The following is a 15,258-nucleotide window of genomic DNA, read 5'->3' as shown; positions in this document are numbered from 1 at the left end:
CGCCGCGCAGCGGCTATCGATTGCACTGCTATCACGCGCCTCTATCATCACGATTTATAATAAAAATGGAGATAAGAACCGCTTGTGTGACTCAGAAGCCCCATGTTGAACAATCGTTGCGCACCACGCCATCTTGCGTGTGAGTGCTGTTGGACTTGATGATATCGAAACCGCTTATTTTTTTGTTTTTATTTTTTTTAATTCCTTGAATATTCTACAGAGTGACAATTTCGCTAGAATTTACTTAATCTTGTCATCTCAAGGTGAGTTATCAACTGTTTAACTTTTAACTGAAGGTTAATATTGAGTTTATGACAGAATTTGTAATGCGGATGTTATCAGGGTCACGAACCCAGACTCACCTGCTACGATGCCTGCATACCCTTTATGGGGTTATTGCCGTTTGGTATTTGCATTTTCACCCCTAGCAACATCCCCTAACCACTACTAGTTTGCAGGCGATGTGCAGTGTTCTCAAATACCCGTACTTGTCTTATCGGATGCTGACATACTCGTTAATTCAGATGCAACGCAATTTATTGCGAAATCTATACTAATAATAAATCTGTAGCCGAAATTTTTCTGGTAATTTTCGATTTTCCAAAAATAATTGGTCCTAACATATATAATTAACTACCCTGAAACCGAAAATCGCTTTTTTTTTTTCATTTTTGTTTGTATGTCTGTCTGTCTATCTGTCTGTCTGTATGTTTGTTACCTTTTCACGCGATAATGGCTGAACGGAATTCGATGAAAATTGGAATATAAATTAAGTTCGTTGTAACTTAAATTTTAGGCTATATGGCATTCAAAATACATTATTTAAAAGGGGGGTTATAAGGGGGCCTGAATTAAATAAATCGAAATATCTCGCTTATTATTGATTTTTATGAAAAATGTTACATAACAAAAGTTTATTTAAAAATACTTTGCGATAAGTTTTATTCCTTGAAAAATTTTGATAGGACTGATATTTAATGAGATAAATGAGTTTTAAAATTGAAATAACTGCCATCTAAGGCCGTGTAATGAATTAAAAAACAAATGACTTCGTCTATAAGGGGCCTTGGACAGCAACAATCGAAAGCTATGAAAGATAACCTACAGATAATGTTTCTGTGTATGTATGAAGTAATATCGGAAGCTAAATTAACCGAATTGTATAATTAATTATTATTTCACCATTGGAAAGTGTAGTTTCTCTAAATGGACATAATGCTATAATGTTATTACAGTAACTTCTGATATAATATAATATAACATAATATTTAATATTAAATAATATAATTTAAGTTATTTGAAGGGTTCAGAACCATAGTGGGCCAAGCGCCATTTACTGAATACGTAGAAAACAAGGGTTAAAATTAAGTTATTACCATAATTCAATGGAAACATATAACAAGTAAAATAAAATATACACATTAAATCTAAATGATGTCAATCTTCATAAAACTACGGTTGCATGTAATAAAAATTAAGAAACATGTTAAAGGAATTGTCATTGCACCAAATGAGTGTCTCTGGACCAAAATGATCGCATTTTAATTATTTGGATCTAATTTAAATTACGTAACATATTAAACGATTTATCCTTCTATCAAACACGAATGTTCCCTGGATCAAACGTCCTATTTTAATTATGTAATTACTTTATATTTATTTCTAACGGGTGCAGCGGAGCGCACGGGTACGGCTAGTATTGAATAAATATTTATTTCCATATCAAATAGGAGGAACAGATTTGAAATTAAATAGTTTAGTGGGCATGAAACTTTCCTTTATACATTCTACTCAGAACCGTATTTACTCATTTTTGTGGAAATTTGAGAAATTATATACATATAACACACAAATGGTAATATAAGGGTACAGTACATCAGTTATTTATAGATTTCAAGAAGGCATATGATTCCGTTAAAAGAGGGGTTTTATATGGTATTCTTATTGAATTTGGTATTTCCAAGAAACTAGTTCGATTAATTAAAATGTGTCTCAGTGAAACGTACAGCAGAGTTCGTATAGGTCAGTTTCTGTCTGACGCTATTCCAATTCACTGCGGGCTAAAGCAAGGAGATGCAATATCACCTTTACTTTTTAACTTTGCTCTAGAGTATGCCATTAGGAAAATTCAGGATAACAGAGAGGGTTTGGAATTGAACGGGTTACATCAGCTGCTTGTCTATGCGGATGATGTGAATATGTTAGGAGAAAATCCACAAACGATTAGGGAAAACACGGGAATTTTACTTGAAGCAAGTAAAGCGATAGGTTTGGAAGTAAATCCCGAAAAGACAAAGTATATGATTATGTTTCGTGACCATAACATAGCACGAAATAGAAATATAAAATTTGAAAATTTATCGTTTTAAAAGGTTGAAAAATTAAAATACCTTGGAGCAACAATAAGAAATAAATGACACTGGGAAGAAAATAAAACTTAGAATAAATATGGGAAATGCCTGTTATTATTCGGTTGAGAAGCTTTTGTCATCCAGTCTGCTGTCAAAAAAAATTGAAAGTTAGAATTTATAAAGCCCTTTATCATCTACCTTGTTCAACATCTACTTGGAGGATTTGATGAAGAACTGCTTTCAGAACATGGGAGGGGTAAAAGTAGGAGGAAGAAGAATAAATTGCGTAAGATTTGCTGATGATGTGGCATTGTTAGCAGGAGAGGAGACGATGCTAAGGGATATGCTACTGGAGCTAAATGACAGCTGTGAGCAGTATGGGATGAAGATAAATGCAAACAAGACGAAGGCCATTGCTGTCCCAAGAAAAATAAAGAAGGTAAACTTGCGAATTCTAAATGAGGCAGTAGAGCAAGTGGAGAGCTTCAAATACTTGGAGTGTACTATAAGCAGTAACATGAGCTGCTGCCAGGAAGTCAAAAGGAGGATAGCAATGGCAAAGGAAGCTTTTAACAGAAAAAAAGAGCATCTTCTGCGGACATCTGGAAAAGTAACTAAGGAAGAGACTAATGACGTACTTTGTGTGGAGTGTGGCATTGTATGGAGTAGAAACATGGACATTACGACGAAGTGAAGAGAAGCGAATAGAACCTAACCTAACCTAACCTGTCACACATTCGTATATGCAAGGCATACTAAAAGTCTAAACTAACCTAATCTAACCTGTCACAGATTCGTATACGCTGGCATACTAAAAGTCTAAACTAACCTAACCTAACCTGTCACAGATTCGTATATGCAAGGCAGACTAAAAGCCTAAACTAACCTAACCTAACCTGTCACAGATTCGTATATGCTGGCATACTAAAAGTCTAAACTAACCTAACCTAACCTAACCTAACCTGTCACAGATTCGTAAATGCAAGGCATACTAAAAGCCTAAACTAACCTAACCTGTCACACATTCGTATATGCAAGGCATACTAAAAGTCTAAACTAACCTAATCTAACCTGTCACAGATTCGTATATGCTGGCATACTAAAAGTCTAAACTAACCTAACCTAACCTAACCTGTCACAGATTCGTATATGCGAGGCAGACTAAAAGCCTAAACTAACCTAACCTAACCTGTCACAGATTCATGTATGCAAGGCATACTAGAAGCCTAAACTAACCTAACCTGTCACAGATTCGTATATGCAAGGCATACTAAAAGCCTAAACTAACCTAACCTAACCTGTCACAGATTCGTATATGCTGGCATACTAAAAGTCTAAACTAACCTAATCTAACCTAACCTAACCTGTCACAGATTCGTATATGCAACACATACTAAAAGCCTTACCTAACCTAACCTGTCACAGATTCGTATATACAGGGCAGACTAAAAGCCTAAACTAATCTAAACTAACCTGTCACAGATTCGTATATGCAAGGCATACTAAAAGCCTAACCTAACCTGTCACAGATTCATATATACAGGGCATATTAAAAGCTTAAACTAACCTTATCTGTCACAGATTCGTATATGCAAGGCATACTAAAAGCCTAACCTAACCTAACCTGTCACAGATTCATATATACAGGGCATATTAAAAGCCTAAACTAACCTAACCTGTCACAGATTCGTATATACAGGGCATATTGAAAGCCTAAACTAACCTAACCTAACCTGTCACAGATTCGTAAATACAAGGCATACTAAAAGCCTAAACTAACCTAACCTGTCACAGATTCGTATATACAGGGCATATTGAAAGCCTAAACTAACCTAACCTGTCACAGATTCGTATATATAGGGCATACTGAAAGCCTAAACTAACCTAACCTAACCTGTCACAGATTTGTATATGCAAGGCATACTAAAAGCCTAATCTAACCTAACCGATTCGTATATACAGGGCATACTAAAAGCCTAAACTAACCTGTCACAGATTCGTATATTCAAGGCGTACTAAAAGCCTAAACTAACCTAAGCTAACCTGTCAGATTTCCGCACGATAGAACTTAAAAATTGCAAGTTTCAGTGTCGCGTGCTATAGAAAAGTCTTCATCCCTTCTTTTGTACGTATATGGTTATTTAACTACACAGTACCAACTACTGGGTTATTTAGCAATGAAGAAGTTGATGGTAGGGAGATGGTATTTGGCGAGGTGAAGTCGATTCGCCATATATTACCTGACATTCCCCTTATGATTGGAGAAAACCTCGAAAAAACCCCTCCAATCAGGTAATCAGCCCAAGCTGGAATCGAACCCATGCCCGAGCACAACTCCAGATCAGCAGGTAGGCGCGCTACCACCTAAGCTACGATAGTGGATTTAGCACTCCCCCCCCCCAACTACTGTATCATATTAATATTTTAGGAGAAAAATCCGCTCCGGCCCGGGGATCGAACCGGGTCCTTGGTTTACGTACCTTGGTTCTCCTAATATATTAAGTGTCAACATTACAGATAAATTCTGTAGAACAAATTAATATATCTATAATATTGTATCATATATAAGTATAGACTTAAATTTTGCTAAGTACTGTTCTTAAAATATTAATATAAATAATTTCGGAGAATGAAAAATTTATAAATAGTTTGGTATTAAAGTCTCCCATTATTTTGTTGTATTTTATCGTAGCGAAGGCCTCACAAACAATTTTACCTGATATACCAACAGAGCGTAAGAAACCCGCGCTACTTAAATAAAATTTTTCCTGCCAGATGGCAGCGTCGATCTACTAGGTCATAGTTGCATTCCAACGAGACAGGTAAGCACTCGTTCCCTAGCAACGCCAAGGTTTGATGTTGCCTTCCATTGGCGTATACATAACGTGTTGTTTGGGTATGAGCCCGACAGGAGGGGAAGAGGGAAAGAAGGCGTTTGTAAAGAGTGGGGAGGAAACCGCTTCGGAAAAAGTGGCCTGGGCAGTCAACGCGGAGGTATTGTGGAGAGAGGAATATGGCTTGCGTGTTAGTTTCTTTATTACGTCGAAAACAATAAACATGTGCTCACACTTGTATATTTCCATCTGTTTTCACGTCTTTCGGTAAAGTCGATTAAACATGTGTAAGCGGACGTTAGAATTTACTTAAAAGTGAGTTTTCGACGTTACGAAACAAGTGTCTGTTAAAAAGAGAGAAAGAAACAAGGCATATTCTATAGCATTCACCAGGTAGTTTTAGTGTACATTGTGTAGTGGTATCGTTTTCTTCGTATCTTTTTTTAAAATTGAGTTACCGTATTGATTTCATGTTTTATACTACACACGTATTACAAATTGATTACTGTGTGTGTGTTTTAATGCATGATTTAAAAAAAGTTACTGAAGATTTTTTAAAACAAATGCAAGCGTGTGAATAAAGTGACTTAAGTTTTTATTAAGTAAATTTTATTTCAAGTGAATTCATAATAAAAAAAAATCTTAGTGCACCTTCTTTTATTTTTTTAAATATGAATCAAACATAAAAGCATCTATTTTACCATGGAAACAGTGCGACATTCATACGTAATTATAAGTAATCAGCGATCGTGTTTTATCTTCAGTTCTTTGACAAGAAAAATTGTGTAGTGTTTTTTTTATATTCGCGTGTGCATCTAGTTGTCTTGGCAACCAGAACGGAAAAAAAAAAAGACACCTGCATAGAAGAAGGTGCGTCCCACAGACATACACACGTCATAATTTTATGAAAACTTCATGTTGTTGCTATGAAGGTCACAGTTTGTTTCGGATCCGTGCGCGTTGTGGTCCCCTGTGGTGATGGAGAGATCTTGGTTCGCGACCTGATCCGGCAAGCGACGCTCAGATACAAGAAAGCTACAGGAAAGGTAATGTACTTATTTACATATTTTTAGAGCATATTATTAACTTTGTATTGCCTGCAGAACTTAATTTATCTATGTTTATAACTCATTTTCTTCAAAATTGGTACGAATCTTAACATCCGATGTTTCAGTTCTTCACAATTGGTACACAGATTTCTAGGCTTACGTCTGATTTCTTTCTTTGTTGTTAAAGTTGAGATCATCTCGTTTTATAAAAGGGAATTTAAAGGACCTTTAATTTGAACTACAACCAGTTTACTTATTGCTCGAAGAGGATGAAGATTTTTCCCCATTTTTCACATGTCCCTACATTTCACATCATTGCTATCAGTTGATATGTAGTTGTTTCATAATAATTCAGGACAGCGAAGAGTTCTTCTGAAAGAATTGGCGCCAAAATCTCTCTATCGTCCCGATTTTACTGCCCAACATACAGATAGTCTAGTTGTCATTGGTAAACATCATAGCATTTTTACAACTGGATTTCCATTGCAAACCTTTTCGCTATTTCGGACCATGAACGCAAAGAATGCAACAAGTGTGACAACATTCGTCGGTATATATAATTACGTTTGTAGTCACAAAGTGCTATAATTAAAATTAATATTGTTATAGACACATAAATTTCACCGTTTTACCTTGGGGTATGTCGTCTTAATTGAGAGCTGTAGTTAGTGTTGACTGGCGCGTTAATGATCTATGAAAGGGGGGAGGGGGAAGGATGAAGTAAATACTGTACTTTTCTCTGTCTATTCATAGCATCCAAGTAAATATGTAAACAGGGGAATAGATAAAGAAATATGTAGTTTGCAGAATTATATAAATGAGTGGGGGAACAGATATAAAGTGGCAAAACGAAGAAATAAGTAAATGGGTCGATACATTTTATAAATAAATAAATACATAGACTACGTAAGTAAACAAATAGTGTAAGTAAAGGAGCAATTAAATAAACAACTAACAAAATAAATAAACAAATAAATCAGTAAGTAAATAAATAAATACGTTAGTAAAATAAGTAAATAAATACATACGTAAGTAAATACTATAAGTAAACAGGCAATTAAATAAAGTAATAACAAATTAAATAAATCAGTAAATAAATAAATAAATACTCAAAAAAAATGCGTTAGTAAATAAATAAATACGATAGTAAATAAATAGGCCTACGTAACTACAGAAGTAAATAAATACATACGTACGTAGTGTAAGTAAGCAAGCAATTAAAGTACTAACGAAATAAATAAAGCAGTAAATAAATAAGCAAATAAATACCGTTAGTAAGTAAATGGATAAATAGGCATACGTACGTACATAAATCAATACATACGTAAGTAAATACTGTAAGTAAACAAGAAATTAAATAAAATACTAACAAAATAAATAAAGCAGTAAATAAATAAGCAAATAAATACCGTTAGTAAGTAAATGGATAAATAGGCATACGTACGTACATAAATCAATACATACGTAAGTAAATACTGTAAGTAAACAAGAAATTAAATAAAATACTAACAAAATAAATAAATCAGTAAATAAATAAGCAAATAAATACCGTTAGTAAGTAAGTAAATAAATAGGCCTACGTACGTACATAAGTAAATAAATACATACGTAAGTAAATACTGTAAGTAAACAAGAAATTAAATAAAATACTAACAAAATAAATAAATCAGTAAATAAATAAGCAAATAAATACCGTTAGTAAGTAAGTAAATAAATAGGCCTACGTACGTACATAAGTAAATAAATACATACGTAAGTAAATACTGTAAGTAAACAAGAAATTAAATAAAATACTAACAAAATAAATAAATCAGTAAATAAATAAGCAAATAAATACCGTTAGTAAGTAAGTAAATAAATACATACGTAAGTAAATAGGCCTACTGTAAGTAAACAAGAAATTAAATAAAATACTAACAAAATAAATAAATCAGTAAATACATAAGCAAATAAATACCGTTAGTAAGTAAGTAAATAAATACATACGTAAGTAAATAGGCCTACTGTAAGTAAACAAGAAATTAAATAAAATACTAACAAAATAAATAAATCAGTAAATACATAAGCAAATAAATACCGTTAGTAAGTAAGTAAATAAATACATACGTAAGTAAATACTGTAAGTAAACAAGAAATTAAATAAAATACTAACAAAATAAATAAATCAGTAAATAAATAAGCAAATAAATACCGTTAGTAAGTAAGTAAATAAATACATACGTAAGTAAATAGGCCTACTGTAAGTAAACAAGAAATTAAATAAAATACTAACAAAATAAATAAATCAGTAAATAAATAAGCAAATAAATACCGTTAGTAAGTAAGTAAATAAATAGGCCTACGTACGTACATAAGTAAATAAATACATACGTAAGTAAATACTGTAAGTAAACAAGAAATTAAATAAAATACTAACAAAATAAATAAATCAGTAAATACATAAGCAAATAAATACCGTTAGTAAGTAAGTAAATAAATAGGCCTACGTACGTACATAAGTAAATAAATACATACGTAAGTAAATACTGTAAGTAAACAAGAAATTAAATAAAATACTAACAAAATAAATAAATCAGTAAATACATAAGCAAATAAATACCGTTAGTAAGTAAGTAAATAAATACATACGTAAGTAAATAGGCCTACTGTAAGTAAACAAGAAATTAAATAAAATACTAACAAAATAAATAAATCAGTAAATACATAAGCAAATAAATACCGTTAGTAAGTAAGTAAATAAATACATACGTAAGTAAATAGGCCTACTGTAAGTAAACAAGAAATTAAATAAAATACTAACAAAATAAATAAATCAGTAAATAAATAAGCAAATAAATACGTTAGTAAATAAATAAATACGATAGTAAAATAAGTAAATAAATACATACGCAAGTAAATACTGTAAGTAAACAAGCAATTAAAATGCTAACGAAATAAATAGGCCTAAATCAGTAAATAAATAAGCAAATAAATACGTTAGTAAATAAATAAATTCGTAAGTACGTGAGTATATAAATAAGTAATAATAGTACGTAGATAATGCCATAACTTACATAATGGAAAATATTCTGTCAAGAAGTTTGGAAATCGCTGTATAAATGTTTAAAGAAAAGTTCGACAGCTGTATAAAACATTCAAGATTGTACAGGATTCGACTCTGTAATATGTAAAACAGCAATCTTTTATCATAGTCCAGTTGACCTGTTCAACCGGAACCCTGATGTACACTGTATAATACAAACAATGGGAAGAAAAATTCCGATAGAGTTGGGATAAGAAAAGATGTTGATGTTCAGCTGTCTTGTAGCTAAACATTTTCCACATTCTTGGTCGTTGCAAGTCTGTCCGACTTTGCGACCCCTTGATCTTGGTGGTGTAACACAACTTGGCGGGGGGAAGCAGCTGTACCTCTCGTGTGTGGACCTATTCAACTGTATACCACCCTAACGGAGGGGTGGCTGTCCAAGTCACATTGCACGGGGTCTTTTCTTTGGGGCGAAGAACTTTACAGCGAGAAAGGAGGGAGTGGAATCTTTTACTATTATTCTCGTTTCACGAGGTACAGCGAAAGTAGTCTGTGTAAAAGAATTGTTTAGATATTTCCAATACAAGTCGCTATTTTTTACTCATTGTGTATAGATTTCTACCCCGTTCGATTTGTTTATAGTCAGATGGAAGAAGAAACTCGATAAGCTAGCCATCTGTTGGCATTTCTATAGGGTGAGTCTTTAAAAGCGTACAAAAATTAGACAAGAAATATAGGATACTATAAAGCAGTTGTATTCAATCTTTTTTGCTAGCGTACCCCTAAAATACAATTATTTTGCCTTTGTAACCCCAAAATTCATTGCAGTTATTTAAGAAATAATAAAAAAATTAAATATGCTGTGATGGCAAATTCATGCAGTTTAAAAATATATTATGTCTCTCTATTTAGACTGAACTCAAAAATCTAATTAATTTTTATTCCCATAACTATTTTCAAGATTTTGAGCAAATATGAATTAAACATTTTGAAAATTTTGACGCAAGGAGTCTTTTTAGTGATGTCAATATAAAATATATTTAAAAATATATAACTTCAAAACTATTAGACATTATGGCACCAAATTGTGTACAGATTGTAGTATTATAGATCTATTTATATTCTTTAGATTTCACAAATTTTGGTTGAAAATTGTGGAAGTTTTAAAAATCACACATATCCCCTTAAATGATAGACCCCAAAAATTACGATGGCTCTCAATATTTTAATTTAATCAATTTATTTTTTCGTGTTACGTGCATCTCACAGATCACTCTAAGAAAACTCATTACATAATCACGACTGGAGAGTAAGGACTACATTTTCGCAATCAATCAGTAAATATACTCTATTTCAATCAATATTGTCATTATTTTGTAAACAAATACTCAAAAGTACTTAGAGATCACACACCAATGAAGTGAAATATTTACATAATAAATAATTGCTTTTAACAAGAAAATGGTTTACATACAATTAACTTTTCCTATTTCTCATTTTGTTCCTAAAACCCCTTCCCTTTGCGATTTGTTTATATATGTACATGTATATTAAATAACTTAGTTATTAGCCCTATTACATAGCCAGAAAATTAGTAACCCATGTTATTGTAATAATTGCTACCTTTATTCGCTGCATGTACATGTACATCCCTGATTTCTACGTTACGACGCTATTTAGTGGATGCGCTATGCGCTCGTGATCAAGGTCGAGCTGTTCTACCGTGATTGAGAGCTAATATCGTCTCATGCCTGATATAAAGTGTTAGTTGGGAGGCCGGAGGGAAAACGACTTTTGAGGAGGCCGAGACGTAGATGGGAGGATAATATTAAAATGGATTTGAGGGAGGTGGGATATGATGATAGGGACTGGATTAATCTTGCTCAGGATAGGGACCGATGGCGGGCTTATGTGAGGACGGCAATGAACCTCCGGGTTCCTTAAAAGCCATTTGTTAGTGAGTAAGCAAGCCACAAAAATAGCTGTTTTGGTATTTGTTACATATTATAGCGCATTTGACAAGTTTATGTTGATACAATCGGTTTGTATAAAATAAAATGTTATGGTACTGTTGTACTTTACCGGACTATTCCGAAAGCCTTCAAATCCCAATTCCAGTAATGTTGCTCCAAGATATTTGAACTTTTCCTCTTTTATAAAAGTTCCAATTACTATATTTCCATTTCGTACAATATTCTGGCCACGAGACATAATCATATACTTTGTCTCTTCGGGATTTACTTCCAAACCTATCTCTTTACTTGCTTCAAGTAAAATTCCCGTATTTTCCCTAATCCTTTGTGGATTTTCTCCTAACATATTCACGTCATCCGCATAGACAAGCACCTGATGTAACCCGTTCAATTCCAAACCCTCTCTGTTATCCTGGACTTTCCTAATGGCATATTCTAGAGCAAAGTTAAAAAGTAAAGGTGATAGTGCATCTCCTTGCTTTAGCCTACAGTGAATTGGAAACGCATGAGATAGAAACTGACCTATACGGACTCTGCTGTACGTTTCACTGAGACACATTTTAATTAATCGAACTAGTTTCTTGGGAATACAGTTGAAAAAAAAAAGAGTGCAAGAGCATTGAAATCCTAGATCCTAATCTAGCGATTTCCATAACATTTTTGATCTTCTGCTTTCTTTTCTTTGATGTGACGTGGTTTTTCCATTTAACTTACTTGTCCAGTATTACAGTGTCGGAATAACCGATCTTGTATAACTTCTGCAGTTGAATAGAGAAGTAATTCTTACTGACTGACATGTTACGTATTGACATCGATGTCAGTGAACTGTTGACAGGGACTGTACGTGACTGGTTAGTGAGTGAATGTTGAGGACAGAAAAAAAATCAGGATCATATCGTCAGTGTACTTTTTCCGTGCGAGATCACCATGGTGATACGTTTGTTGTCATAGCAACCAGTCCAGCATCCTTCCTGCGTCAGACAATGGAATTTGAGGTCGTTGAGCAATGTCTAGATTGCCTTGAAAAGCAGCCAATGGATCCATATGCACTGGCCGCCACCTGCCAACGCCGGAGAAATTCTATGCAAGGACTCAGTTTAGATGCATTCGTGATTCTAAGCTGAAATTAAGCTGAAGTCCATTAGAAATTGTAACATAAGATTTTCGGTGTTCATTCAGTGTTCTGCCTAAGAACAGGTCTTTCACTGTAAACCCAGCATTCTCCAATCTTTCCTATTTCTGCTTTCATTCATTCATACATTCATTCATACATTCATTCATTCATACATTCATTCATACATTCATTCATTCATACATACATTCATTCATTCATACATTCATTCGTTCATACATTCATTCATACATTCATTCATACATTCATACATTCATTCGTTCATTCATACATTCATTCATTCATACATTCATTCATACATTCATTCATTCATTCATACATTCATTCATTCATACATACATTCATTCATACATTCATTCATACATTCATTCATACATTCATTCACTCATACATTCATTCATTCATTCATACATTCATTCATTCATACATTCATTCTTTCATACATTCATTCATACATTCATTCATTCATTCATACATTCATTCATTCATACATTCATTCATACATTTATTCATTCATTCATACATTCATTCATACATTCATTCATTCATACATTCATTCATTCATTTATACATTCATTCATTCATTCTTTCATATATTCATTCATACATTTATTCATTCTTTCATATATTCATTCATACATTCATTCATACATTCATTCATTCGTTCGTTCATTCATTCATACATTCATTCATACATTCATTCATTCATACATTCATTCATACATTCATTCATTCATTCATACATTCATTCATACATTCATTCATTCATTCATTCATACATTCATTCATTTATACATTCATTCTTTCATATATTCATTCATACATTTATTCATTCATTCATTTATTTTATTCCATAGATCTTACATGAGCAATGAAGCTTTAAGATGTGGAACAAGTCAAAATTTTACAATATTACAATTACAATTTTTACAAATTTTTACAGTTTTACAATTTAGTAATTTTCTACAATTTTTACAATTTTGTACAATTTTTTACAATATTTTGGCGAGATGTAGTGAGATGAGGTGAGGTCCGAAGATTCGCCAAAAGATTACCCGGTATTTGCCTTTTGGTTGGGGAAAACCTCGGAAAAACCCAACCAGGTAATCACATCAAAGGGGTTGATGCCGAGGACTCGCCATAGACCATCCGGCTTCAGTCCCACGTCTGTAGGAAAACCTCAGAAGAAACCAAAGACCAAAGGGGGATCCAACCCAAGCCCGAACGCAGCTCCGGATCAGCAGCCCAGCGAGTCTGCCGACTGAGCTACATCGATGGCTCTACTAAAAGTATGCAATACATAGCCAATCAGATTATTAAATTTACAAACGCAAACGATCATTCATAAGTTGAGCTATATTATAATACAAAACAAGTTAATTAAATTTAAGGCATAAACAATTCAACCAGTTGTGATATACAGAAATTGATAATACATATCATGCAAACTACTTCAAATTACAAACAAACAATTTATCAATAGAGCTATATAGATTACTATTCAATTTAAAGCATATACAGGGACATCATTTTATTTTTACTTCAATTTTTTTTGTACCTGAGTTTTTGAATGTACTTCACTCCCATCTTTTCTACTAACGAAGTTCAACCGTCCTCCACACAGATCCAAGACCGCATATACAGTCATAGTAGTCTTACGGTCATAGTAAACAGTACGTTCCAAAAATATGTTCGCGTTTTCCAGTGACGAAAGAGCTTTCAAGATTGCATCATTTTCCATTTGCCTACGTCGCATCCCGGTTTCCCCCACCTGCTTCTATTCGCCCCTCTGTAAATGCTAGTGGCTGGGCTGTCTTAGCTCTTTTCTAAGAACATTAATTTCTGTTAAGAATTGGACGTCTACGTAATATTATACCCATACAATTGTTTAAAATAACTTAAATAAAAGGGCCTCGTTTAATTAACTGTCACGTGATTTCCTCCCTTTCTACGACGCTGCGACGTAACCACTTGGACGGACAGTAGATAGCATGTCTGAGTAATTTTATATTTTCGGATCGGACAGAAGTGAAGATTGAATTTAAGTACGTAAGGTCTCTTTTATAGAGTAGGTACAGAATTATTTCAACATGAATTACTGATACGAAGTACGAACCTGGTAATTGGCATTACGTACAATAATCTACAGTGCGATAATATGCACATTAGAACTGAAGCCTCTATTGAAATGAACGGCCACCATTTTCAAAAATGTGTTTAAATATCCATATTATGATTATTTTTCAATTTAACTTCATTCTCTATATTGTACGCTAATGTGCTGTAGACAGTATAATATACACTGCATAATGAATACGTCCACATGGACAGCTCAGTTCGTGAGTGAAAACACTCATTGTTAATACTGTACTGTATTTTGATTAAGCAAAAACATAATGAAAATTATGAAAATCAAAATCGCGATATTTCCTAATTTACGTAAATGGATGAACTACTTTTCTTCCCTCCTATACCTAGTAAAGTGATTTGTTTGTATATTACGCCAGTATAATCGAACTCCAGTCGTGGAAGGAGGTAGCAAACTGTGTTTCCGGTTCTTAATCGTTGATTCAAAGGTATAGCCAGGTTAATATTAGAAATGTTAGTAAAAATAGAATGATGTCCCTGTACAAGTTTTGCCCACTCGACCGCAATTATGAGGCCGTCCTGAGAGTGATTTTCCTTGAGGCCGTTTACAGAAAAAAAGCACAATTGCATGGAAAGATTTATTGAAACAGATACAGGAATTGTTGCGCTATTTGTCAACATATCCCCCACTGGAATTGCCATTTGTCATAACATGGAATCAATTTTTGTATCATTGTGTCATAGAAGTCAGCCGCCTGGGATCGAACCAGCGTTTGACAGCCGTGTGCACCTCCCTGTCGAACACA

General features: G+C 33.4%; 1 protein-coding gene across 1 annotated transcript in view; it reads left to right on the top strand.

The window, feature by feature from the left end:
* Window positions 1-5,308: 5,308 nt before the first annotated feature.
* LOC138700988 (partitioning defective 3 homolog) overlaps window positions 5,309-15,258 on the top strand; it is a 467,315-nt gene continuing 457,365 nt past the window's right edge. The window contains exon 1 of the mRNA XM_069827453.1: window positions 5,309-6,231. Coding sequence (XP_069683554.1) covers window positions 6,112-6,231 — 120 coding nt within the window. The 5' untranslated portion in view covers window positions 5,309-6,111. The remainder of the gene's footprint in view (window positions 6,232-15,258) is intronic.

Source organism: Periplaneta americana, chromosome 6 (assembly GCF_040183065.1).
Source record: "Periplaneta americana isolate PAMFEO1 chromosome 6, P.americana_PAMFEO1_priV1, whole genome shotgun sequence".
NCBI classification, from domain to species: Eukaryota; Metazoa; Arthropoda; class Insecta; order Blattodea; family Blattidae; genus Periplaneta; species Periplaneta americana.
Note: the sequence above shows the minus strand (reverse complement) of the source record. Positions and strands in the feature narration are given on the sequence as shown.